Source organism: Tamandua tetradactyla, chromosome 18 (assembly GCF_023851605.1).
Source record: "Tamandua tetradactyla isolate mTamTet1 chromosome 18, mTamTet1.pri, whole genome shotgun sequence".
Lineage (NCBI taxonomy): Eukaryota > Metazoa > Chordata > Mammalia > Pilosa > Myrmecophagidae > Tamandua > Tamandua tetradactyla.
The window spans coordinates 18,793,985-18,821,115 of record NC_135344.1 but is presented as its reverse complement, the minus strand read 5'-3'; the positions used below and the strand labels follow the sequence as shown (position 1 = coordinate 18,821,115).

Genomic DNA, 27,131 nt, shown 5'->3' with positions numbered 1-27,131 from the left:
TTGAACTATTGGTTTGTTCCTTTGACTGGGCCATATCTTCAATTTTCCGAGCGTCATCCATTATTTTCTGCTGGTGTCTGGGCATTTGATCAGATTTCCCTGGGTGTGGGACCCAGCTGGTTGAAAGCTTTTTCTGTGAAATCTCTGGGCTCTGTTTTTCTTTCCCTGCCCAGTAGGTGGCGCTCGTGGCGCTCGTCTGTCTGCACGGCAGTCGGCCCAGGAAACCGCGCGTGGAGGCGGGGGTTGCTGGCCGCCGCGGCTTGGGAGAGTGCCGGTCCTAATTGCCCAGCTGGCCCGAAACACCAAGCATGACGGGAGGGCCCCACTATCCAACGTTCCCAGTCAGACCGGGGAGCCACGTGCGTGGAGGGGACCCCAGTCGCCAGCCGCCCCGGCCGGGAAAACGCGCGCCCCTCGGGTATCTCACCGCAGCAGATTCTCCCTGCCCGTTCAGCTGTTCCAGAATGGGGTACGCTGTCTTTTTGGTCTCTGTCGTGACTCCGGGAGCTGTTTCGTATTGTTTCTGTTTCTTTAGTTGCTTTTCTGGAGGAGGAACTAAGACCCGCGCGTCTTACTAAGCCGCCATCTTCTCCGGCTCTCCCAAAGTAGTTTTTTAAAGTAAAGCTATTAAGTAAAAAAGTAGTAAGATGATTCAAATGTTCAAATATGGACATAAGAAGAAATCAAGAAAGAATATAGGCAGAAGAGGGCTTCCGAATAAAGGGCAACGAGACAGATTTTGATTTGGATGGTGATCACAGGGATATTTACTTTGTGCTAATTAAGCTGAACACTTAAGGCTTCATGAATGTCTATATATTTATGCTATACTTTAATAAAAATTTATTTTAAAAAGTGAGTAAAAGAAAAAACCTTATAAAAGTAAAAATGATCTACATATACAGCATGACTCATGTTTGGAAACACTGGTATAAGTATCAGAACCAAAATTAATTGCACTTTTGTACCTGTATGGGTTTATGATGGCAACTTTACACTTGAGTTTCATATTCCTGAAATTAGGTAGGTTGTAAGTCATACCTTAAAGCTAGTTAGACAGAGTGTGCCCACAGGTTCTGTGTTCTTCATCACTGTTCTATATGACATCACTGTCTAGACCTGTTCAGTTTGAGGCCAGCATTTTTGATTTGCTGTATATAAACCAGCTCGTCCTCAAAAGGAAAACCCTTTATTTCACTACTAGATCGCAGATATAGCCATAAGCACAAATACAGACTAGCAGTCACACAAAGGACAATGTTTTCATTGGAATGATTCAGCACAGACAAATCCCTAACTGCTGAAACTTAACTATATCCAGCAACATTCTCTTCAGAGTAACGAGTATCCCTCTGCTACTAGAGGATAGGCAGTATATCTGAAATTGTTAAGTAATTCTTACTTTTCTTTTTAAAAACGGAAATACTCTCAGAAAATACATGTCCACTGTAAAAAAATCAGATGAAAGTCAAAAGAAAAGTAAAAATCACCACTCCTAGGCATACATCATTTTAATATCAAAACATCTTCACTTCTTAGCACAAACATTTGTTTAACAAAAATGAATCATGCTATAGATATTTCATAACTTGCTTTTCGATCTTAACAATATATCTCAGACATTTTCCTTGTCAATAAATTACAATATAGATCTAAATTTATTAATATAGATGTACACAGTACTTTTCAGTGAATGCAGAGCATTACACTGGATGGCATTTAGGTTGTTTTATATAATATATATATTTTAAAAGCAATAAACAGCTTTGCATAAAGATATTAACACCTCCTTATAACAGACAAAACTTAAGATAATTATCCAAGATATGGTGGACAAGAATTCACAATCCTTTACCTCAGTCATCAATGAATTTTGAACAAAAGTCATCAGATAAAATTATTTAAGTCATTTCACCTGTAAAAAGATGAGGAAATTTAATAGGCAATATCACAGCCTCCTTAAGTGCTTCTTTGGCTCCCTCCAGACCAGCCACATCATTCCATTTCACATTTGGTCGCTCTATAACAATGGCACCTACAAAAAATTATATTACCTTTAAATTAAGGGAGATATTTCATATTTCACAACATGAAATAATGATGTTAAAGAAATGCACTATAAAATTGCCTGGAAAGGTTTTAGGTAATGTAATGAAAGGCTCTGTGAAGTAGCATGGTGAAGGAATAGTTGTCAGAGAGTGGTCAGTAGGAATCAGGGATCTGGGCAGAGGTGGCTAAGTCACTTACCCTTTCTAGTTCAGCTCCCTCATTTGTGAAATGAAAATACCATTTGCCCAAGCAACATAGACAGGGTCATGTAAGGATCAAATGACATCATAAAGACTAAAGTACTTGGGAAAGCACCAAACATTATGCAAAATTGGTTCTAATATTTGAATATACTGATTCTGGAGTAGGAAAAGTCTTTTTTCAAATTGGGTTGACCTACTATTTTTCCTTTTAATCAAAAGAAAAGAATTGCTTAATGGTTTGTGAAATTATATAACAGAAGGGATCACTAGAAATGCAACCAAAACACTTTTGGGGGGGGGGGGGTGTGCATACGCCAGGAATCAAAGTGGGATCTCCTGCACGGCAGGCTAGCATTCTACCACTGAAACAACCATGCACCTCAAAGCAAAAACATTTTGATTGTACTTCCAATTAAATAAATTTATCCAGTCTTTAGTTATAACTTATAAGTTAGTTAACCTCAAAAAAAAAAGTTACTGAATACCAAAATTAGTTAATGGAAAATCCAAATCATAAGCCCATTTTTAATTTTAGCAATCGAATATTGTACTTAATACCAGAACCCAAAACAGGTAAAACTGTTATGGGAGAAAAGAACAGGAAAGATTTAAAAAAAGACATTATAACTGTACAATCTATCAGCAAACCATTAAATTAAAAATGGAGAAAAAGGACTCTCAGGAGAGGCTTCATTCCAAAGTTCCAAAATAAATTTCCCCATTTAAATGTTTTAAAGATTTTTACTTTTATAAAAGATTTTTACTTTTATAAATCTCTGGTCTTTATAACTGATAGGGAATTTAAAGAAATGTCCCCTATTGAAAATTGGTTGAATCTTTTCCAAAAGAAAGATAAATCCAATTTTTACTGGGGGTAGCTGGGAGGTGGAAAGGGGAGGTATTGACGGTGAAGGCTAAACAATACCAAAACCAAAAGAAGAGACAGAAGAAAGGCTTCTGGCCTTACAACTGAAATGAAACCACTTGGGGAAGACCCCTGGTTACCTCACAGATACTCACTGAGTGCTAATGAGGGCAGCCCTGCTCCAGGTAGTGGGGAAGCAGCAGAGGGAACTCAAAGTTTCTGCCCTGGATAATATATCTACCACTGAAGTTCCTGACATATAAAAATGCTCTCTGCCCTCATTAATTTTACTGTTTTCAAGATACTATCCTTATTAAATTATTCTCCTATACGACCCAGTGGGCTTGGCAAAACATAATTATTACCAAACTGAAGAGATTGGTAAAATAAGGTTAAAGTCTCGTCAAACTTTTAAGGTATGTTCACCCTTCACTAACCAAGTGAAGCTCATATAATAGAAATCTTTTCCAGATATGCATTCTGTTTGATAATATTCAAATTAACAACATACATGTTACCAATGCCTGAGTCTAAAACTCAACTTGAAAAATTAATAGCTTCAAAAATTATTAGATTCAAAGAACACTTAAATCTCAGTAATTAAAGAAGTCAGCAATTTAAATAGATGCCTTTCTAGATATATAAGAACTACTATTTAATGAGTCCCTAGAACGTGTCAGAAATAACATTAGGCAATTTTTCTGTTGTCACAGACCATTTAATAGCCCTGATAGGACAGCAGTATTAATTTCTATTTTAGAGATGAGGAATCAGACTCTGAGAAGTTAGGTAACTAACTTGTCCAAAACTAGATAATTTTTAAGTGGCCAGACCCTGGAGTGGAATCCAGGTCTGAATGGAGCCAAAACCTGTTCCTTTCCTATGATACCATTATCCTAGAGAAGAGGAGACTGAAAAGGATTTTTTACGGGTGTGCAAAGTGAAAGCAGCTGACTTTAAAGAGATAAATGTATATGGGAACACTGAAACAGGATTAAAAAAAGCAGATGAGGAATAATAGGTAGGAAACATGAAACAAACCAGCAATGAATAAGCTACAGTAACAATGAAAAGGTGAAGTGCAATTCCTAATTTACTTTGCAACTTGGACTGTAAATTCTGATTCCAATAACTTTTGTAGTGTTCTAAAAGTATAAATGCTACCTTCTGGAAAAGGGGTAAATATGATCAGATGAAAGAGAATAAGCCGTTGTGAGCCTCTTTAAGGGAGACATAAAACCAAATAATATTTTTACTACATGAACAAAACCAAAACCATGAGAGACCCTGGAGGACAAAAACCTTCAAGAGGGCTCCAAACAAAGCCTGCACTGACTTCTGGGAACCAAAGCCCTTTCTTGAACCTCATGTAAGTATAGGAAAAATATATAGATCATTTAAACAGACAATTAAACATGAATCTTTTTAATAACAAAGCAAATTTAAGAATGAAATCTAAAGCAACCTTGAAGTTGATTCTGTAGTTTCTTTTTTTCAGGATCATCAGATTCTCCTTCCCCATCACTGTCATTCCTGATAAAAAGAATTTAATATATTCAAATGACAATTCATTGACAGTAAATAAAATAAGGCAAACCTGATGGAAAGAGTAACTCAAAATATTTTACAGTTAAGTGGCAAAAGACATTCATATTAAAAGTTTGCTATTTTATTGTTTTTAAGAATATATGTAGTAAGATAGTAAGCAAGCATATGATCAATCAATATGGAATTACTAATAAGAATGGAAGAAAAAGTCAGAAGTCAGAAACCAGTTCCAAATTGCCATAACATACCTATGTATTTATTAATTTATAAAAACATACACCCCATACCTCATTTCACAAAGGATTTAAGATGAATTATAGGAGAGTCATAAGCAATACTAATAAGAAATCAGGACCAGGCAAAATACAGAAGAAGCCATAATGGGGGTGGGGTGGGGGCCGGGGGGCAGAATACTTATTATGTAAGGCATAAAGTTCTACAACCTGTAGTCTGGGATTCAAAAGAATGGTAAAGCTTCCTGGTAAAAATGAACTGAGCCCAGAGAACAGGTGGATCAACAGAGGCATTTCCAACCTAAGGAATTTATCCTGAGGAAGTAATTTTAAATGAGTCAGAGTATTTGACTACAAGAATAATCATGACAGCACAGTTCATAATAGGACAAAAAAAAAAAAGCTAAATTATAAGAATCAGTATATGACAGAATACACTGCAACTTTATAAGGAATGTTGTATTTAAGTCACTTTGCTGAATTCCTTTATGAGTTCCAGCAGCTTCTTTGTGGATTCTTTGGGATTTTCTATAGGATCATATAATCAGTGACTAGGGATAATTTGACTTCTTCCTTTCCAATGTGGATACTGTATTTCTTTCTCTTGCCTGACTGTTCTGGCAAGAACTGTCAGTACAATGATAAATAACAGTGGTGAACACGGGCATCCTTGTCTCGCTACTGACATCAGGGGAAAGCTTTCAGTCTTTCACCATTCAGTATATTTTCTGTGGGTTTTTCATAAATGCCTTTTAACATGTTGAGAAAATTCCCTTCTATTCTAAACTATATATCAGATTAGGATTTAATAAGGAAAACATATAAAGCACTCCTACAATCCAACAACAAAAAAGACAGACAACTCAATTAAAAAATGGGCCAAGGATTTAAATAGACATTTCTCCAAAGATAATATCCAAATGACCAATAAGCATATGAAAAGGTGCTCAATATCATTAGCCATTAGAAAAATATAAATTAAAACTATGAGATAAGAGGCCACTTTGCACCCACTAGGATGGGTATTATTAAAAAACCGACAAAAACAAGGGTTAGCGAAGATGTGGAGAAACAGAAATTTTCATACATTGGTGAGAATATAAAATAGTGCAGTCCCTGTGGAGAACAGTTTGGTGGTTCCTTAGAAAATTAACTCAAGAATTACTACATGACCCAGGAAATTTACACCTAGGCATATATACAAAAGAACTGAAAGCAAGACTCGGTCAGCTATCTAAGCACCAATGTCCACTGTAGTATTATCGACAATAACCAAAAGGTGGAAGCAACCCAACTGTCTATCAACAGATAAATGAATAAACAAAATGTGGTATATACATACAATGAATATTACTCAGCCATAAAAAGAAATGCTGGTACATGTTACAACATGGATGAACCTTGAAGACACCTGTTGAGTGAAATAAGCTGACACAAAAGGACAAATATAATATGAATTCTTATACGAAATACATTCAAAGAGATAGAAAGCAGAATAACAGTCATTAGGGGTGGTAGGGGGGATGAAGAGTTATTACTAAATGAAACTGGGTTTTGGTTTAGGATGATGATAAGTCTGGAAACAGTGGTGAAAATTACATAGTATTGTCAATGTACTCAATGTCAAAGAATTGTCCACTCAAAATCGTTAAAATAATCTTTATGCCTATGTACATTCTACCACAACTAAAAATAATTAATTAAAAAAAGGTTGCAGAAATAGTTAACTGAAAAGATGCTCATGACATAATGATGAGAGAATAAGTGATGAAAACCATAAATATGGCTTTATAGCATTTCTTACAATAAATTATAAAGGGAGATAAAAAGCTTGATAGGCTTTATTCCAAAATGGGATTGTCCTCGTTATTTTAGGATGGTGGGGTTATGGGTAAGCCAGTTCCTGCAAATTGACTTACTCAACACTCATTCCAACCTCCTTTACCATGCTTTCTTGTGGTGTAAAGGCAAAAAACAGTCTATCCTAGGCTCCCGAACCAATCTTCTAGCGAAATTATTGTTTTTTCTAAGGAAGCTGTGGCAGAGTTCTCCTGTCTGTTCCTGAGCATCCTAAGGGCCCATTAGCCAAGGGATTTCTACTAGAACATACTATGGTTGGACATTTCTCCCAGCTATAAGGAATTCAAGCTCTGTCCCATTGTTCTAGTTTGCTAGCTGCTGGAATACAACACACCAGAGATGGATTGGCTTTTTAAAAAAGGGGATTTATTTTGTTAGTTCTTCAGAGGAAAGGCAACGAACTTTCATCTGAGGTTCTTTCTTAAGTGGGAAGGCTCAGGGTAATCTCTGCTGGCCTTCTCTCCAGGCCCCTGGGTTCCAACAACTTTCCCCGGGGTAATTCCTTTCTGCATCTCCAAAGGCCTGGGCTGAGCTGCAAGTGCTGAGATGAGATAACGCTGAGCTGCTTGGGCTGTGCTACTCTGCGCTCTCTCATTCAAGCACCAGCCAATTAAGTCAAACGCCATTCATTGCAGCAGGCTCGCCTCTTAGCCGACTGCAGATGCAGTCAGCTACAGATGAGGTTCATGTACCATTGGCTCTTGTCCGCAGCAACAGAACCAGGTGCCCTAACCTAGCCAAGTTGACAAGTGAATCTAACTACAACACCCATAAATCCTGTGGTATATCCCATATTAAATCCCCTTTGGCTTAAATTAGCCAAAGTAGGCCTTTCTATGCAAAATTAAAATCCTTTGTTTAATACAGAAGTACTGTCACACCCTTATTAAGTAATTATTTCAGAAAAGATCATTATAGAGTGTTCATGAAAGACCAGAAGACAAAGGAGAGAAGTATTCTTTCCCTAAAGAGAGAATACTTCTGATGGCAAGAGGGTCTCAGTTAAGGGGTCCAGGTTCTGAGCACTTGAAGCCAACTGAATCTTCCCAAAATTTTCATTTAAGTTTGGCATCTCAGTCTTCCAATAAATGCCTAATCTTTCATATAAGAAAAGTGGTGAAGTTCAATGCATGCAAAAATTCAGTAACCCACAAGATGAGAGAGTGGTCTGATTTTTGTTATGCCCATGCTGTAGCTGCAGAAAATAGTCTTAGAAACTATCACAACAACTCCTTGGTTTCCTGACCATATCATGAACAGAGAATAAACAACCCTGAGCTAGTAAAATTTTTTGAGACTCTTCTATGTAGTCTGAAGTAATCAGTCAACTCTGGTCCTTCCATTCCTCGTGACCCTGAAAATGGTCTATGGCAGTGGCCCCAAAGCCCTGCCTTCAGGGCACCTCATTCCTAGTGACCACAGAGGATTATAGAAGTAGCTTGTGCCACTGCATAACTTGAACTCACGTCTTCCAAAACTAACCAGACCTTCAATGCTTTTCAAACCCACCCAGGGGAAGATAACCCCATCCCAGTTTCTCATTTTCCTTGGGAGTCTGTCACCTGGATCCACTTCTTGTAATAACTAATATAACGGTCAGAAAAAGTCTTGTAACAACTAATATAATGGTCAGAAAAAGTCTGGCCAGAATAGGTTCCCACTGCTAGCACAAGCCTGGCATGGATATATTAGGTGTTGAGTAAATAAGTTCTGCATTTGTAATTCCACCATCTAGGAAGACATTCCCAAAAAATGGGCTTCAACATTTTGAAATTATGCTGTGTTACTTTCTTTATAATGACAAAATGAACCAAATAAAATGCAAACTTCACATTGAAAAACTTTACATAAGACACCCCAAATATCATTTGTATGACTGGATTTATTTTTCATTTTATCCAGGTGATTAATATTGACTTAGAGTCTTGCTAGTTAAAGATTTAATTCACAGATCACCACTGTAATTTTAAACTTATATATTATATAATGTCCAGAGGGTAAAGAATTGAATACTATGCTGACAAATATCTTCCCCTTCTACTAGCAAGCAGTTATGGGGAACTATTTGAGCTTTATCATTCCCCAAGCCTAGTTTAAACTAGGGGTGGGCAAATTTTTTTTTCTGTAAAAGGCCAGAAAGTATTTTACTTACTTTTGTGGGCCATAAGGTCTCTCTTAGCTATTTGACTTTGGATTACAGAATGAAAGCAGCCACAGCCAAGAGTGAGATTATGTTCCAATAAAACTTTTACACAAACAGGGGGTGGGTAGATCTGGCCCATGGGCCTGGTTTAAGAAAAGAAAATTTATTTCACAAATTAAAAAAAATCAAAAGGTACTAGAAAATCTAAAACTCTGAAATACATACCCCTTCTCATCTGCTGGACTCGGCTGTCCCTCTTTTACTGGTTTCTGTGGTTTTTTCTCTTTCTTTTTCAGGTACTCCTTTAGTTTTTCTGCTCTATCAAGGTATTCTGTACACTTTGCCCTGATACTTTGCTTGGCTTTATCACCCTGTGCTTCGTCTATTGAAGGAAAACAAGACATTTTTCCATTAGTATCCTCCACAAGAAACATTTAAAAATGTAAGTATACTTCTTTTTTTAAAATTTTCATTTTGAAATATCTTCAAACGAGGATAGAACACAAAAAGAATACAAAACCTTCCTTCCTTCTTTGTTCCCCCTTCCTTTTTCTAAATATGTATCTGTCCATCTCTCCATATATATCCATCTGTCTATTTTTCAATTTACGTATACTTTTTAAACAAAGAAAATCTATTTTGGGCAATGCAAGAAAGACCATCTCAAGCTCATTGGAATTCATGATTATTAACTCCTTTCTACTCCTTTCACCAGCAGCGTGGGAGGCCAAGAGGTTTCAGTTAGAAAGAGATCCGAGAGATGGCAGAACATTTTAAGTTGGTGTTAAATAACAAGATGTTATTTAATAATCTGCAGGTTTCATACTCTTCTCTTACATTTAATGCAACAGTTGAAGCCTGCTTGTGTCACACAAAACCATTTATAAAGACAAAAAGAATTAAAGCAGTATTAAACATTTCCATTAACGCCTATATAAGTTTTATTTCAGAGTATAAAAAAATAATGGAAATCTCATCTTTTATGTATATCACCAATATAGTAATTTCACTATATAAAGGCCTCTGTCAGGATGATTTTCAAAACTGTACTTCAGTAATACCTGTAGTGCATTGGATGATAGCTCCTCGTCTTTCCAAAAGCAGGATTTATGTGATTCATTCTTAAGTTAGCTTCAATTTGACAGAAAAATCTCAAAATTAAATAAAAAGTTTCAAAAGAAAATCTTAAATGACCTAACTGCTAAAGTTATCATTTAAAAGTAACTTTAAAGCTTACCAAAAAGACATCTTTTCTAACATACAAGACTCTGATTTCTTACACATTCAGCATGAGGTTTAATATCCAGAAAGGCTGGGATTTTCCCTCTTTTTTGCTTTACTTCACTTATATCCCCAGTGCCTTGAACAGTGTATGGCACATGATAAACATGGAATTGGTTTTTACAAAACACACAAAACAAAATGTCTCCTACCTACTTTTAAAATGGAATATTTTGAAACAGATATTTAGAAAATGTGTAAATTGTGATTAAATAATTTGGGTGCATTATCAGTAAAATAAAAATGGATTACCATTGACTAGATGACATTTTAAGATATTTAGGTGTACAAAGAAGTAACCATGACAGCTGTATACACTTGTTAGCTAAGTTCGAGTACTTAAAAAGTTGCTAGAGAACTATTAGGAAATGCTCTAAAAATGGATGGTTTTAGAATTTTCTGGTATTATATTTCAATTTTATTAAATGAAATACTTTTTCTCATATTTAGCAAAACTATTAACTTACATTTAACTACATGGAGAAAATACTGCACAGCATGTTGATAGAGTTGAAGGGCTTCCTCATAGTTCCCAGCCTTGTCTTCTTGTGCTGCTTTGTTAGCAAGATCTATTGCTTTCTGTTGGAAGAGAAGCAAAATAATGGCCTTAAAGTACAGTATAAGCAGTCTGAGGCAAATAATCACATTGACTCTTTTTTAAAAAAAAGCAGTCTCATACGGTCTCAAACTCCCAAGTCAACAGGACAAACCTTTGATCTTGATGCTTGCTCTTGTGAAGGTTATCTATGTAGTGAAGAAGCTAAGCTTACCTAGGGTTATGCCTAAGAGTTTTTGGAATTATTCATATAGAATTTTTCCATATAATAAATTTAATTTGCATTTTATAAACAGTTATAATTTATAATAAAGTGCAATTGTGATTTAAAAAAGATTTGTTTCAAGATTGATTTTTTTTTAATTGTGAAAAATAAGCATATATATAAAAAAGCAACAAATTTCAAAGGACACCACAATAATTAGTTATAGAACAGATTTCAGTTTGTTTGGGGTCACAGTTCCACAATTTTAGGTTTTTCTTTCTAGCTGCTCCAAGACATTGGAGACTAAAAGAAATATCAATACAGTGGATTCAGCAGTCATACTTATTTGTTAAATCTTATCTTTTCTGTTATAACTCCATCTTCTCCTTTGATATTTCTCTCAATCTTAGAGGTATTTAGCTATGCCCATTGTAACTATTTCATGTTGGAAAGGGTTGTCGATAACATGGGATGGGGAGATGGAGCTACTTGATGTTCTGGAGAGGCTGGCTCCTCTGGGTTTCAGTACTTATCTGGCCTAGGAATCCATCTGCAGATTGTAGGTTTCTGGAAAGTAATTATAGCACACGGAACCTTTGTAGAATCTCAGATAAAGCCCTAGGTGTTCTTTAGGGTTGGCAGGAATGGTTTTGGTAGGGGTTTGACAAACCGTGATAAACAGCAATATCTAGCTGAAGCTTGCATAAGAATAGCCTCAGAGTAGTCTCTCCACTCTATTTGAGCTCTCTCACCCACTGATACTTTGTTGTAATTCTTTCTCTCCTTTTGAGAAAGGAAGGCATTGTTGATTTCACTGTGCCAGGTCCAGGTTCATCCCTGGGAATCATACCCCATGTCGCTAGGGAAACTTTCACCCTTGGATATCAGAACCCCATAGCGGGGAGGGTAACGATTTCACCTACAGAGTCAGGCTTAGGGAAAAAGAGGCCACATCTGGGCAACAAAAGAGGTGCACTGGAAGTAACTCTTAGGCATAACCTTAAGTAGTCTTAGCTTCTTTGCTACAGAAATAAGCTTCACAAGAGCAAGCCTCAAGATCAAGAGCTTGGCCTACTGACTTGGGGGCCCTAATATGTGAGACAGTATTGGGGTTTCCCCAGTGGTAAAGTTTAAAAGTTCTATATTTTTTTCTCTTATCCCTCAAGGGGCTTTGGCAATATTTTTTAACTATCCGCTCAACATTCTCTGCGATGTATCCAGGCCTTACATTACACTATACAGAATTACAAGTTCTGAGCTCTATGAACATGGACTACTTTTTGAATGGAAAGAAAAAAAACCACTTCCAGAAACAGATCCACACAAGTATGTTCAACTGACTTTTGACAAAGATGCAAAAAGCAAGTCAACAGAGGAAGGAATGCTGTTTGAAGAAATTGTGCTGGAGAAACTGGATATCCAAAGGTTAAAAAAGAAAGAAAGAAACTCAATCTAAACCTCACATCTTTCACAAAAAATAACTCAAAAACATATTACAGACTAAACTATAAAACTATAAAACTTTCAGAAAAATCATAGGAGAAAAATCTTCAGGATCTAGGGCTCGGCAAAGAATTAATAGACTTGATAGCAAAAACAATCGATAAAGGAAAAAAATGATAAATCAGACATCATCAAACTTAAAAACAGTTGTTTTGTAAAAGATCCTGTTAAAAGGATGAAAACACAACTTACAGACCAGGAGAAATATTTGGAAACTATATTTCTGACAGAGGACTACTATCTACAATATATAAAGAACTGTCAAAATGGAACAGTTAAAAAAAAAACAATTAGAAAATGGGTGAAAGATGTGAATACACATTTCACTGAAGAAGATATAGATGGCAAACAAGCACATGAAAAGAGGTTCAATATTAGCCCTTAGGGAACTGCAAATTAAAACCATAATGAGTTAACGCATCTATCAGAATGCCTTAAATAGAAACAGTGATAACACCACATTCTGGCAAGGATGTAGAAAAACTGGAACACTCATATATTGCTGGTGAAAAACTATTAGGCTACTTCTCACAAAGTGAAAAATGCAACTACCAAATGTACCAGTAACTGCAATCCTGGACATTGGTTGCAGAAAAATGAAAACTGATACACTGACAAAAATGTGTATAAGGATATTCCAGATGTCCTTTAATGACAGCATGGTTAAACAAGCTGTGTTATACATCCATACCATGGAATATTACATAGCAATAAAAGGAATAAACTATTAATACACAAAACTTAGTGATTTGGTGGAATGCATCCAAGGAATTATGCTAAGTAAAAAAAAAAAAAAAGCCAATCCCAAAAGGTTTCATACCATATATTACATAATAACATTTATATAACATTCTTGAAATGACAAAGCAATAGAAATGGAGAACACATGGGGTGCCAAGGTACGGTAAGGGAAAGGAAGGGAGGTGATTGTGTAAGAGGACAATGTGGAGGAAACTTTTGGAGATGGATCTGTTTCGTACCTTGACTGTGGTGGCGGATATACGAACCAATACATGTAATAAAATTCCAAATAACTTACCACACACACATGCACATGCAAATGCAAATGAATATAAATGAAACTAGGGAAATCGGAATAAGTTTGGTAGAATGCATCACTGTGAATATCCTGGTGTGATACTGTCCTATAGTTTTAGGAGATGCTATCACTGAGGACAACAGGGATAAGGGCATAGGGATCTCACTGTATCATTTCTCACAACTGCAGGTGAATCTACAATTATCTCAAACTAAAATTTTAATTAAAACCTATCTTTAAAACTTAAAAATATGTATTCACATACATATAAAGAACTGGCATGGTCTATTAAAATGTTCCAACTGGATTCATTTAGGTACTAAAACTCTATTAAACAAATAGAAGAGCCAGCAGAAACAATAAAATTATCATGGTTATGCTGCATTAAAAAAAATTATACAATAAACATAAGAAAAAATATTCAAACAATTAAAAAACCTGTAATATGCTACGAAGGGAATACTATGTTTTGAAGCAGTTGCTTGAAAGGACCAGGCCTTCTATTTCAAGACCATTCTTCCTCTGTTGCAGCAACAGGAAGGATAAAATGATGCTTTTTAGAATTGATAACGTAGTACTTACATGATTTCACAGTTCAAATAGCTAATTTTTTTTTTTTTTGGTATGCTGTATAGCAGGGTCACATTTAATTGTTTTTCCACGTGAGTATCCCATTATTGCAGCATCATTTGTTGAATTTTTTGTTTGTTTATTGTATTTTGTTTGTTTGTTTTGGGGGAAGTGCATGGACTGGGACTCACACCTGGGTCTTCCACATGGCAGGCAACAATTCTACCACTGAACTACCCTTGCATCCCTCCTCCCCCAAATAGCTAAATTTTAAAAAGTTTGGTCAGCTAGTAGAATACGGAAAATGGAATCACTGTAAATGGTCAACTGGTGGCTAGCTGAGCCTAGTCATATAAAAAAAATGAAGACACACAGTTGGATAAGTTCTTTCCTATTCTGGCTGTGATTGTCTTCTCATATCGTTGCTTACTTCTTCAGCCACACATTCCCCCAACAGTAATCAAGATTCTTTTAGGTACATAACTGATATGTGTTAAACCCTGACAGTGAGTACTTAATAATCTGGCTTCAAACACTGTTCCCATTAGTTTAAACCAGTCTCTCTCCCATGATGGAAATACCCTATATATGTACTTCTCAATACAGGAGCACTAGCCACATAATGGCTTTTGAGAACCTGAAATGTGGCTAAGAAAAGGAATTTTAAAATTCTATTTATACTTAAGGTATTTTAGTGAATTAAAATTCAGACAAAAAAATAAAAAGTAAAAAAATTAAAAATTCAGACAGCCACATGTTGCTTAGTGGCTACCATACCAGACAGCACATATTAAGGTTTTAATCAGAGATGATCTACAAGGCTATGCATCTGTTGGTTTCTGCTAGCATTTTTTCATCTGTTTCTTGAAAGGTTTTGGAGAGCAAATTATTCTTACAGAATTTAATTCTTACAGAATTTAGTCCTTACCACTGCTACCAACCTAGCTCAATGCACTATTTTTTGTCAAAATTCCTGCCTAGCCTTGAAAGGGTCACCTTGCCTCCACCCTGCTTAAAAGCCACAGAGCATCAGAGAATGGCACCCTACGAGGGCTTCCCATTGGAAACATAATAAAATCCAGATACTGGATCATGACTTACCAGACCTTAAATTACCTGGGCCCTGGCTATTTCTGGATCTCACCTGAAACCCTTCAGTCCTCCTTCACTCAGCCTGCCTACAGGTGCACTGGTCACTCTGCTTGGTTCTCTGCAAGACGTCTCTTTTTTAGACCTAGTACAAAAGGCTGTGCTCCATCCCTGCTTTCGGCTCTCCTCCCATTCCTGCATTCTCATTCCCTCCTGGTGTTCACATTGCATTTACCTGTGTGTGTATTTTTTTTTTGCTGTCTCTGTTAGTAAGTAAGATAGGGTAAGCACTGCGGGGACAGGGATTTGTTTGGAGCACTGCTTTATCCCCAGAGCCCAGAACACTGCCTCGCACACAATAGGCAGCCAATAAAATAATAATGAACAACCGCCCAATCACTTCCTCAAATCTTCCTCTCTTTGGTTATTCCACCTCAGTCATCTGTTACAATAATATCCCGCCACTAGATCATTTCCATTAGACAAATAGCCCTTCTTTTAGAAATCCTTTGTAGACACCAAAATACCCTTCAGCTTATTCTGTTTGCTGCATTTTCCAGCCAAAATTTCACTGAAGCAGCCTCTACTCCCTTTTTTCAATTCTTTTTTCCACAGATCCTTCAGGTCAGGCCACCAGGCCTTCTATAACTCATCACATCAGTAAAACTGTTCATAGCAAGGTTCTTCATGATGCCAGATTAAAAAACCAACCAATGGGGGTGGGGGGAAACAACCAATGTCCATCTTGATCACAATATTCTACAAAGTCATTCATTCCCTTCCTCCTGGGCTTACACGCACCAGTCTTTCCTGGTTTTCCCCCTACACTGCTGGCAGCTCCTTCTCAGTATTTTTTGCTGAATCTTCCTCTCACATGCAACAGTTTGGACTGGGGTTCTCTTCTCTGTACACTCCCTCCCCGAGTGATCTTTTCGATGACTCCATACCGTCTTCAGACTGATAACTCCCAAATGAATTCAATTTCAAAACACAGCTGAAGATGATGATCCTGTTTCAAATCCTTCTAGTGGCTTGTTTTTCTCTTTTCTCTCTTTTTTTTTTTTTTTGTTCTGTTTCTCCCTTAGAATGTAAACTTCATGAGAACAGGATATTATGTTTGGCATATTCACTTTTATCTTCCCTGAGGTTGGCGGCACAGTGGATGGCACAGCCTCGATGAATCTATTACCCAGGCTCAGTTAGAATCCAGTCATTGGTATGGAAGTATAAGGTTGGGAACAGTGATTCAAATATCAGGAAACCATGACATGTCACATCAGAAAACCCTGGGAAACTGGGACGATTCTACAATCACCTGTCTCGGGATAAAAATACCCCACTCATGTATGTCAAGGCTAATTCTTTCTTCTTTGTTCTGGAGCCCATCCTCACCTTTCTCTCCTGACATTTACTCCATCAAGTATATGCCACTCTACTGTTCTCCCCAACCTTTCCCTTTTTGTTGGATCTCCCCTCTAAGCATAAAGATATGTTTTAATTCTATCTTAGAAAAGTTTACAAAACACAAACTAAAATTTTGTGTTTTGTAAACTCTCCCCAGTTCTTAGGTTTCTCCCTAGCTACCCCCTGAGTTATATCTTTACCTCCACAGCAAAGTCTCAAAGATTATGGCAGGCTAACCTGTTTCTTGACTTCCTGTTCTCCTCAATGTTTCTGCCTCCAAAATGTCACTGAAGTCATTCTCAGTAAGGCCATCAATAATCCCAACTGCCGTTATCTCACATTTATCCACCTACTTCTCTGCAGCATTTAACATGAATTACAGATAGTATGACACTCTCCTTCCTTGGCCTTCATAACACTATTCTCCTCTGATTTCACATTAAATTGTGCAATGATTCTTTTTCAGGCTCCTTTCTCTCTCCTTAAATGTTGATCTCCCCTATGGTTTCTACTTGGTCATCATCTTTTCTCATGAGCAAAGCTATAAACTCTCCAAGATGTGACACTCTATGCCTGTGCTATCATCTGTATAGTAGTAACTCCTAAATCCTTACTTCCAGCTCAGCCTTCTAGTTCTTCATATATGCATCCAAATGTTCACTGGACATTTCCATTTGAATGTCCCCATGCACATTTCAAGCCCAAGACGTTGAGAACTGAACTTACTTTGCTTCTCCTGCCCCCACCCTAGCCTAAATATGCACCCACACACCCAAATCCTGTATCCGCAGAGCCAACTCTCCATTCAGCTACCCAAGCCAGAAATCTGGGAGAAAACTCAGACTCCTCCACCTTCCCTCCCTTTCTAACTGCAGATCCAAGTCTATTTGCTAATTTTTTCCCCTATCAATCTTGCCTAAAAGCTACTATTTTTATTTGGCTCCCACACACAGAACTGTGCTTCTTAACCCATCTCCCTGCTTCTGGGCTTGCTACCAATCAAGTATTTCCCTATATCCACATGATAGTTTGATCTTAAAACAAATACCGAACCATACCAACACTGACTCCCCAATATCAATGTGACTCTCCAATGAAGACCAATTACTGAGCGGCACATAGGTGCCGGTGCTGGGTTACATGGCCTAACTCTCCAGAAAGGGAGGGAAGGTGGAGGAGTCTGAGTTTTCTCCCAGTGGCACCTATGTGCCACTCAGTAATTGGTCTTCATTGGAGAGTCACACTGATATTGGGGAGTCAGTGTTGGTATGGTTCGGTATTTGTTTTAAGATCAAACTATCATGTGGATATAGGGAAATACTTGATTGGTAGCAAGTGGAGTGTACATCCACTATGTACACTAAGTTCCAGTCATTCCAAATTACCAGCACAGCCCGGGCTGCTTGGACTTCATACTTTTGCATATAGCATATACATTACCTGCAATCCGTATTCCATCTGATTCCCTGTATGGCTCCAGCTTCCCCAAGACAGGAAATTATGGTCCACCTACTGCAAAGCCCTCCCTGATTTCCCCAGAGAGGCCTCACCTACCTATTTCCCAGGTCTTCACTGTCTCTTGTACATACTTTCAAAGATCACGCTGTATCCTACTTGCCACTTTATGTTTGCTTTCATATGAGAACATAAGCCCTCTGAGGACAAGGATGATATATTTCTTTTATGATTTCCCCAGGACTTGGCATGATAGGTGCTCAATATTTATGACTGAGTAATCTTTGTTTTATTTCATACCGTACTACTTGTAATTTCCCCCAATGCTTTCTAAGATTTATTACACCTCTAAACTGAAGCAAACACTGTTTTTCTTTGCTTAGAATGCATTCCCCTTCCTTGTCTGAGGCAGACTCTTGTAGTGAAAAAAAGTCTTAAGATCAGAAAGATTTAGATTCAAAACTATCCTCAATACAAATTAATGGTGTATCTTTGGGCAAATCATAACTTCAATAAGCCTAAGTTTCTTATATTATGAAACTGTAATATTTACCTTGAAGCGTTGTTTTTGAGGATTAAATGAGATCACATCAAACACTTACCAGATAATTGGTTTGAGTACCTTCCTTTTTATCTAAACTCATATCATCTACACTGTGAAATATTTCTCACTTGTCCTTGGAAGAGTTTGGTGCCCCCTTCTTTTCTGCTTGCCCATGCTAATCTCTAATTCTATTATAGGATTTATTGCCCTATTTTCTGATTTTGATTTTTAGTTATTTGTATTCCCCATTACACTTTTCTAGGCAAATTTTGTGGAAAATCTGTTCATTATTTAAATATTCTTCATTCAAATTTCCTAGGTTTAGAAGACTATAAAGGTCAAATGGGAAAGCACACCTGTGAGCCTACCTGTAATAAAATCATAACTCAACATATCCTCCCTTTAATATTGGTCAATCCCTAGCTGATCCCTTGATGAGTATCCAACAATTCAATCCAAATATAATGCAAAAAGACTATAAAATGAAACTGCAAAACTTGCAAAACAAGAAAGACATCAGTAAATAGATAAGAATTATGTTGGAGAATGCCCAAATCACATGTAAAAGTCTCCCACAAATGAAAAGCTAGAAGGATATAACCAGTTACATGACAAACCACTGAGAATGACAAACCACTGAGAACGACAACATGAAAATCACCTTTAATCTTCAAAGGTTCAATACTTTTTACCAAATAGCAAATACTTTTTCCAAATACTTTTACCAAAATGGCTCTTTACAAATGGGGCTACAAATAAACAAATGTTAAGTGAAAATTGTTGTATCTTAGTTTGTACAATCTTGTTGGAAAATACACAGACACACACACACAGAAATTAACACCTAGCTTGTTCTTTATTCTAAAAAACGAGCCATAATTACAATTATAATGTGTCAAAGACACACAACATTCATTTCCATCACCTTTTGTTTGATTTTCAAGATGAAAAGTCCCAACTAAGCCTTTCTCTTTATTCTCTTTGTGAAACTTTGCTCCCTGTTTAAGCGGGGCTGCCCTGAACGATCTTTCTTCAGGATCAATTCTCTTGGGTTAAGAAGGACCTCGGTTATCTTTGGTGCCTGTACTGCCTGTTCTATCAACTACAGCAGGACCAAGACAAAGATTCCATATAGGAATTTCACACTGACTCTTTTGTCCCAAATTGACCTAATGACCTGGCAGTGCTCGAGGCTAAGTCACCCTCTAAACCCCACTGAAGTACCAGATCCATTCCGGGGATGGGAAACACACATCAGTTTCTCTTCTTAAGGAATTCCTTTCCTTTCAGAACTAATGGTTACATCTAAAATCTTAGCAGTTTATGATTTATACAAAAAACACTGTGCTCACTGTGGTGGGTGGAGGGGTGGGGGTAGGAGCAAGTGGGGGAGGGGCATAGAAACACACAGGAGTTTAAGAATATCCTCTAATCTTATATATGACATAGGGAAGTTTATGAATAAGCTCAATGAATTAACGGCCGTTGTACTGAGGCTGACAGTAACTCAGACTCCAGGGCTGTTTGTATATTTCTAATCCTCTGACTGCAGGAAAAAAAGGACTTTGCTGTATCAGCTCGGGAAACTAAGACAGAACTATAACCACCCTACTTTGAAATGCTCCAGAGAAGCGCTTTGCAAGAATTACACAGAACAGGCGCTCTTTCCTCTCTCCTTTACTTGACTGGCGAGTCTATGCCTCTCGTCCGTCCAGCCCAGTACAATATCGGCAGGTTAAGGTCAGTAGACCCCCAAAGGCAGGCCGGAAATGACCCTTCTTCTCGAGAGCGCCCACACTCCCACCTGCGCCGCGCCCTCGTCCGCCCCGCTCCGGGGCGCGGCCTCTTCCTCTCCCCGCCCCTCACCCCATCCTCGCGCCTCCCCTCGGCTCCAGCTCTCAGGCGGACGGGAACTGGAGTGATGATACCTGAAGATTGCCCGAAGTGGATGCCATGGCGGAGATCGGAAGCGATTCCCTGGGCAGGAACGAGGTACCGGGAAGGCCAACAGGATGGACGTCGAGTCGCGCCCGGTGTGGCCCTAAATGTCCCGAGGCTGGAGGCTCTCGGACCCTTGCGGCGCCTGCCCTTCCGGAACTTGAGAAACCAAACCGCGCTCCACGAGCCGCCGGACCCTCCTCACAAAACTTCCGCAATCCCTAGCCCCTCTGGGCTCTCCTCCTTCCTCCAGCGGTGAGAACTTCCGTCTTCGTCATCAGCATGCGCGCTACCCAGTCACTGGAGTCCCGTGGTCTCGTCATACCCGTCCCTCCCGAGGCGACCCTGAAGCCGAGTGAATTCCTGGCGGAAGTTAAGCTTGGCGCAGGCGCAGACGCAGGCGCACTGAAACCCCGGCCTAGGGGTAGGAGGGCGACTTGGAGAGTAGAAAAGGAACGCCAGGCCTTGCGGAGAGTTCGCCTTTGAGTCCGGTTTTCTTCTTTTTCCGAATATCTTATACTTTGGAATGAGTTGTTGGCTCTCACTTCTTCCACTTGACGTCCGCCATCACTCCACGGCTTTTGAGCAAAAATAATGATCTCGCCTTCAAATCTCGGTGGTTGGGGATTTGGGGCCTCTTACTCTATTTTATTCACTCTGTTTCCCCGGGTAATTGTACCTACCTCAGGGCTGTGAACGGGAGAGGTCATGGGCGGTAAGGCGCCTGGCATAGGGATTGGTGTGCAGCGTGGCCTCTGTAGGTGCCCACGTTTGACACTTCATTCAACAGACATTGTCATTTGCTTATTTGTCCGCTGAACGAGGCTCTGAGAATATTCAGAAAGACCTGGCCGCTGTCCTGGCGGGGTTGTGGGGAAGCAGACCCTGGAACGCAGATCTTCTGAAACGGATAGGTGAGATATTTTACCAGTTACAGTTATAAGGAAGGTTTTTGACTGGAGAGGTTAAGTGCTTTATGCAAGTTCACATGGTTCAGCGATCAGTGGCAGAACTAGAACGAAGTTTTCGTTGCTCAACTCTTCTATTTGTAGCCACAATCCTCTTTTTTCTTTTTCCTTTCGTGGTTAAACTTCTCAAAGCAAAGTGAAATCGATGTTTAGTCACTCTGCCACTTTATTTCCCACTCCCTAATTATTTCTAATCGTCTAGCCGCCCCCCAATAAAATACTCCTTTCCCCCTATTCATTGGGCTTCATCGACCACTCAATTTCTTGAAATTTCTGTACAGCGTCCTAATATTCCTTGCCTAGCTCTTCCAGGATCTCCTCTTTTTTTTCTCCTAAGTGAAGAATTTCCTTAAAATCTAATGTCCTCCTCTCTCTCACTACTCCATCTCTGTTCATCTATCCTCTGTTTGGGCTTCAGTTTTTCAATAGACTACAAAAGGCTTTAAATCTAAATCTCCAGGCACATCTTCTTTGTGCCCAGCCTTTAAGTATTGCCTCCCACAAATTTCCATCCTAGGGGTTTTCCACAAGACAAATGCAGAGTGAAAGCCAAACTTATCTTCTACCCCAAACTTCTTTCTTTGGTCCTTCTTCCTTAAAATGTTATCACTAAATCTCCCTCATCCAGACTCAAAACTCAGAGCCCTCTCTCTGCTTTCCACCTGCCAGCCCTCCTTCCTTTCCACCTCTCTGTCTTCTTCCATTTACTGATAAAATACTGTAGGGTCTCCAGTCTTTAGCACATAATAGACACATAATAAAGTTAAACCATTTATCTGAACTTCTTTTAAGGTAACTGGTTACCTAATGACTGTCAAATAAACCAGATACTGCCTGAAGGTACAACCAGACTCCAACTTCCCTTTGAATTCATTTCAAACCCTAAACATTGATTGAACAAGCACTAAATGCAAAAGTCTAAAAGGCAGAATAAGCAAGAAACAAAAGAACAACTATTTTGTGGTCTCATTTAGAAAATACTAAAAAGAAAACAGGGACCTAGATTGTTAACTCTTATTCACATTTAGTCCGGAGTAGAAATTATTATTTCTGGATTTCGAGATGCTGTTTTATATATGTATAACCTGGTATTTAGAGATAAGGTCAGGATTAAGGTAATTCAGAATATAGTGTTAAAGAAGACATTGTCTATATTTAGAACTTCATCTGCCCTTTGAGACCAGAGGAAGAAAGGTTTATTTTGTCCAGAACCAAAATTCTCTATAGTACATAATCTAACTCAGCCTGTCTGGATAGATCATTTAAACAACCCAAACGCAGGAAGTCCAGAATAAGAATGAGGGCCTTTAAAGCCGTATAGCTTAATGTAATGCCTGTGTACATCCCAGAGTATATTAAGCAGATAATAAAAAAGTATTGGCAAAGTCCCTTGAGGGATGGGAGAAAAATTATAGGACTATTAAACTTTACCACTAGGGAAACCCCTGATACTGTCTCAAACATGAGGGATACCCAAATCAATAGGCCAAGCCCTTGATCTTGAGGCTTGTTCTTCTGAAGCTTATATATATAGCAAAGAAGCTTAGCCTACTATAGGTATGCCTAAGAGTTACTTCTGGAGGACCTCTTTTGTTGCTCACATGTGACGGCTCTTGTGACCTCCAGAGTAGCCTCTAGACTCTATTTGAACTCGCTAAGCCACTGATAACTCATTTGTTAAACTTTTCCCCCCTGTAAGTCAGGATGGCATTGTTGATGTCACGGTGTCATGGCCAGACTCATCCCTAGGAGTCATCTCCCATACCACCAGGAGGCCACTTCCCATGTAATAGGGAGGGTAGTGGTTTCATTTGCAGAGGTGAGCCTAGAGAGCAAGAGCTGAGCAACAAAAGAGATCCTCCAGAAGTAACTACAGTTAGACATTGCTGCCTACCATAACTTGCCAAACCCTAGCCAAAACCATTCCTGCCGATCCTAAAGAAACCTAGAGCATTATATGAGATTGTACAAAGGTTCCACGTACTAGGGTAGCTTTCCAGAAACTTACAGACTCCAGATGGGTCCCTGGACCAGAGAAGTCCTGAAATGCAGAGGGGCCAGCCTCCCCATAACATCAGCTAGTTCTGTACCCTTATTCTATGTTATCAACAGCCCCTTCCAAGATGGAAAAGTTAGAATGAGTATAGCCCAAATACCTCTGAAGAGTGGAAGAAAGATCAAAGGTGATGGTGGAGTTATACAGAGAAGGTAGGGCTTAACAAGTATGACTGTTGAATCATTATATTAATATTTCTTTTGGTCTTCAGAATTTAGAGCAGCTAGAAGTACAAACCTAAAATTGTGGAACTGTAACCCATACTAAACTCTGAAATCTGATCTGCAACTTTGCAATGTGCTTTGAAATTCATAGCTTTTTTGTGTATATGTCTGTTTTTCACAGAAAAGAAAAGATGTATTTCTTCTAGCTTCTAGTGTTTTGGAGCAGCTAAAAGAAAAAAAATCTGAAATAGTGGAATGAAAACCCATAACGAATTCTGAAGTCTGTTTTCTAACTACTTGTTGAAGTGTACTTTGAAAATCTTCGTTTTTTCTTTCTTTTCTTTGTATGTATGTTATATTTAATAATAAAAAGCATGTTAAAAAAAATGAAAAAAAAAAAAGGTCTGCCAGGCGTTGGGAGGCTAGATGAATAGAATGTGATCCTAATTTACAATTTAGTGGAAAAGACAGACACAAAACAGTTAAAACAGAAAGATTTTATTAGATACTAAGTATCACCACATGCTATGCTGTTTTAGATGCTAGATATAAACCAAACTGTCAAAAATCCTGTTTTATTGCCAGTAATATGTCAAATTGATATTGTGGATCTACTGATAATGCAACGAAAAGGGCACACCACCTCTGTGGTATTCTTTCCCCAAATCCATAATGTCAATCTGATTATGAGAAAACACCAGGAAAAAAAAACAAAACAAAAACTGAGGGACATTTCAACAAAATGCCTTACTGGTACTCTTCAAAAGTGTCAAGGCCATGAAAGGCAAGGAATGACTCACAGATTGGAGGAGACTAAGGGGACCTGATGATTAAATGTAATGTGAGATCCTGGATTGAATTCTGGAACCAGAAAAAGGACACTAGTAAAATCTGAATAAGATTTGTAATTTAGTTAGTAGCATTCTATCAATATTAATTTCTGAGTTTTGATAAATGCCATAGGATTATATAAGATGTTGAAAGGAAGCTGGATGAAGAATATAGTGGAATTCTCTATATATTTTATAACAATTATGCAAATCTAACATTGTTTCAAAATAAAATTTTTTAAATCCTTATTCTCTTTACTATCTATTGGGTTAGAAATTTTTTTACCTTTTTCCTTCAAATCTAGATGTTTAGGCCAACCCTCCTGGGTAAAAATGTTACATGGATAACTATTTACAACCATTTATATTCTCTCACTTAATTCTGTGAAGTAGATCATATGTATCCCCCCCATTTTTTTTTTTTACAAATGAAGATGCTATGCCTGAGAGAGATCAGTGGAAGTTCCAGTCTGTACCGCTCTTAAGTGACCAAGCTGAAGGTTGAACCCAAGTTATCTGACTCCAGATTCAGTTTCAGAAGGCAGACTGTGACAAGTGCTGTAACCGAGGCCAAGTGCCTAGTGGGACCACAGAAGAGAGGACACTCTTCTCATGGACTGGTTAGGGTTTCTTTGGGAAGGTGTCATTAAAATCAGGTCTTAAAATCTTAGATAGAGACAAGGTCATTTCGAGCAGCAGGAAAAGCATGAATAAAGGCATGGATTTGTGAAATACATGACATGTTTGAGGAATGGGAGCATAGGAAACAGCAGGAGTTGTGGAGGAGAGGGGAGGCGCAGGAGATGGAGTTATAAATGCCCCGGTGGACAGTGCCAGGCTCTCAAGGCTTTGACTGATAAGGAGTTTGTATTTTATTCTATGGATAGTAAGGACTTGTTGGAAGGTTTTAACTGCACTCCTATTCTCCCTCCCTCCCTTCCTTCCTTCTTGGTAGAGGAGTGATTTGGTTGGATATTGCTTTTATGAAGATGAACCTGACAGTCATTTGTAGAATGGAGGGGGAGAGATAGGAGTTAGGAGATAGTAAGCCAAGAAAACGATATTGCGTTTTAGACAACATAGGTTATGCAGAGCCAAACAGGCTGTACCCCGTGCCTGGAGCACAGCTCCCAATTCCTTGCCTGTTGGATTTTGATGAAAACATCTTCAATTGCTTTCACCAATTTGACCTGTTAAAACCATACCTGTTCTTCAAGTGTCAAAGGTCACTTTCTCAAGAAAACTTCTCGAATCCTCTCTGAACACTCATCACACTTTAGACCTTGTATTGCCCAGAGGGAGTGCATGCCCTGAGCCTATTACTGTACCTGGTATAGAGCAGATTCTCAAAACTCAAGCTTCCCAGCACAGAGTGTTCCACCTTTCTAGACTATAAAATCCTCAAGTGTTAAAAGTTTATCTTATTCATATATGTAACCCACCTGCCCCCAGCCCCTACATACACACAGAGTATATGCTAAAATAGTCAAGGTTTGTTGGACAAAATGAAGTCTCCATGCTTCTGATCAAGGGATTGGGAGATTGGAAGAACCAGCTGGTTGGTAGACAGCATCTGTGAAGTCAGTCTTCAACAGGGTCTCCCATCCAGCCCATCCAGGACTGAACCCATCCCATTGCATCGTTTTATAAGAAATGCATAATTTAGAACCTCATAGCTTGTCCTGCCCAACTCATGTCTACCCAGAAGTCAGATCTCTGCTTGCCCAGTCACCAGTTCCCTGCTTGACCCTGGAGCATCTCCTCTAAGGAAGGCAGAATGCTGACAAGGTTAATCATGTGGAAGAAGTGACTCAGAGGGAGGACTTAGGTGGAAAACTTGTTGGGCCATCTCAGGCAACATACTGGCTGAATGTGCACAGTTACCTTAAAGGCCCATCCCTTTCTCACTGGCTACTATTTGTTTTATTCATATGAAGCCACAGAGTGCTCATGAGTTGGATACATAGGCTTGGGCACCACCCTTAGATGTCAGTCATACGTGTGATGGAGCGTGTGGGCTTTGAACCAGCCATTCATCATTTTGATTACATAAGGGCAAGGATAAATGTGAGGAATTACTACAGAAGAAAAGAATTTAGCAGACAATGATGACTTGGCACACAGATTACTCATATGCAAAGAGTTAGTTCCAAACACCTTTACTCCCACCGCTCAACCTGTCTTTTCCAGGATGGTTTTCTCCAGAAATGCTTCCTTTGTGCTTGTTCTACATTCAGTATTCAAGCTGTTGTGGCTGAGATGGTGCTGCCCAGTTCTGCTTGTTGAGGGAACATGGAAAACATTTGATCCCTTCTCAAACCCTCTTTGTTCCGTCTTGGGAATTATTAGACATGAGCTGTATTCTTTCCTTTATTGTCCTGTTTTAAGACCCTTAGGTCTATTATTCCAATTAATTGACTTTTGCCAATGCAAAAGGAAAAACAGCATCACATAATCATAGATACACTTTCTGATATATTTACAGATAAAAGTATTTGCTTCATAATAATGCAGTGTAGAGGTGGTTGGGTCAGGAATGGGTGTGGTGAGTACGGATGAAGCAAGAGTAGCCAGGAGTTGATGACTATTACAGCTGGAAATGGATGTGGTAACATTCATTGAACCAAT

At 38.6% G+C, this 27,131-nt stretch overlaps 1 protein-coding gene across 3 annotated transcripts in view; it reads right to left on the bottom strand.

Annotated features, from left to right (window-relative positions):
- VPS4B (vacuolar protein sorting 4 homolog B) overlaps nucleotides 1–20,830 on the bottom strand; it is a 42,360-nt gene extending 21,530 nt beyond the window's left edge. For 2 of the 3 annotated variants that reach the window (XR_013165064.1, XM_077135303.1), the window contains exons 1-5: nucleotides 20,476–20,830; nucleotides 10,650–10,761; nucleotides 9,127–9,283; nucleotides 4,583–4,650; nucleotides 1,916–2,035 (exon numbers count right to left, since the gene is read on the bottom strand). Coding sequence is in view for 2 of the 3 variants with exons in the window: in XM_077135303.1 (XP_076991418.1) it covers nucleotides 1,916–2,035; nucleotides 4,583–4,650; nucleotides 9,127–9,283; nucleotides 10,650–10,761; nucleotides 20,476–20,502 (484 nt within the window). In the remaining variant the exon portion in view is untranslated. The remainder of the gene's footprint in view (nucleotides 1–1,915; nucleotides 2,036–4,582; nucleotides 4,651–9,126; nucleotides 9,284–10,649; nucleotides 10,762–20,475) is intronic. The other variant, XM_077135302.1, reaches the window with a different exon arrangement.
- Between the last annotated feature and the right edge of the window lie 6,301 nt (nucleotides 20,831–27,131).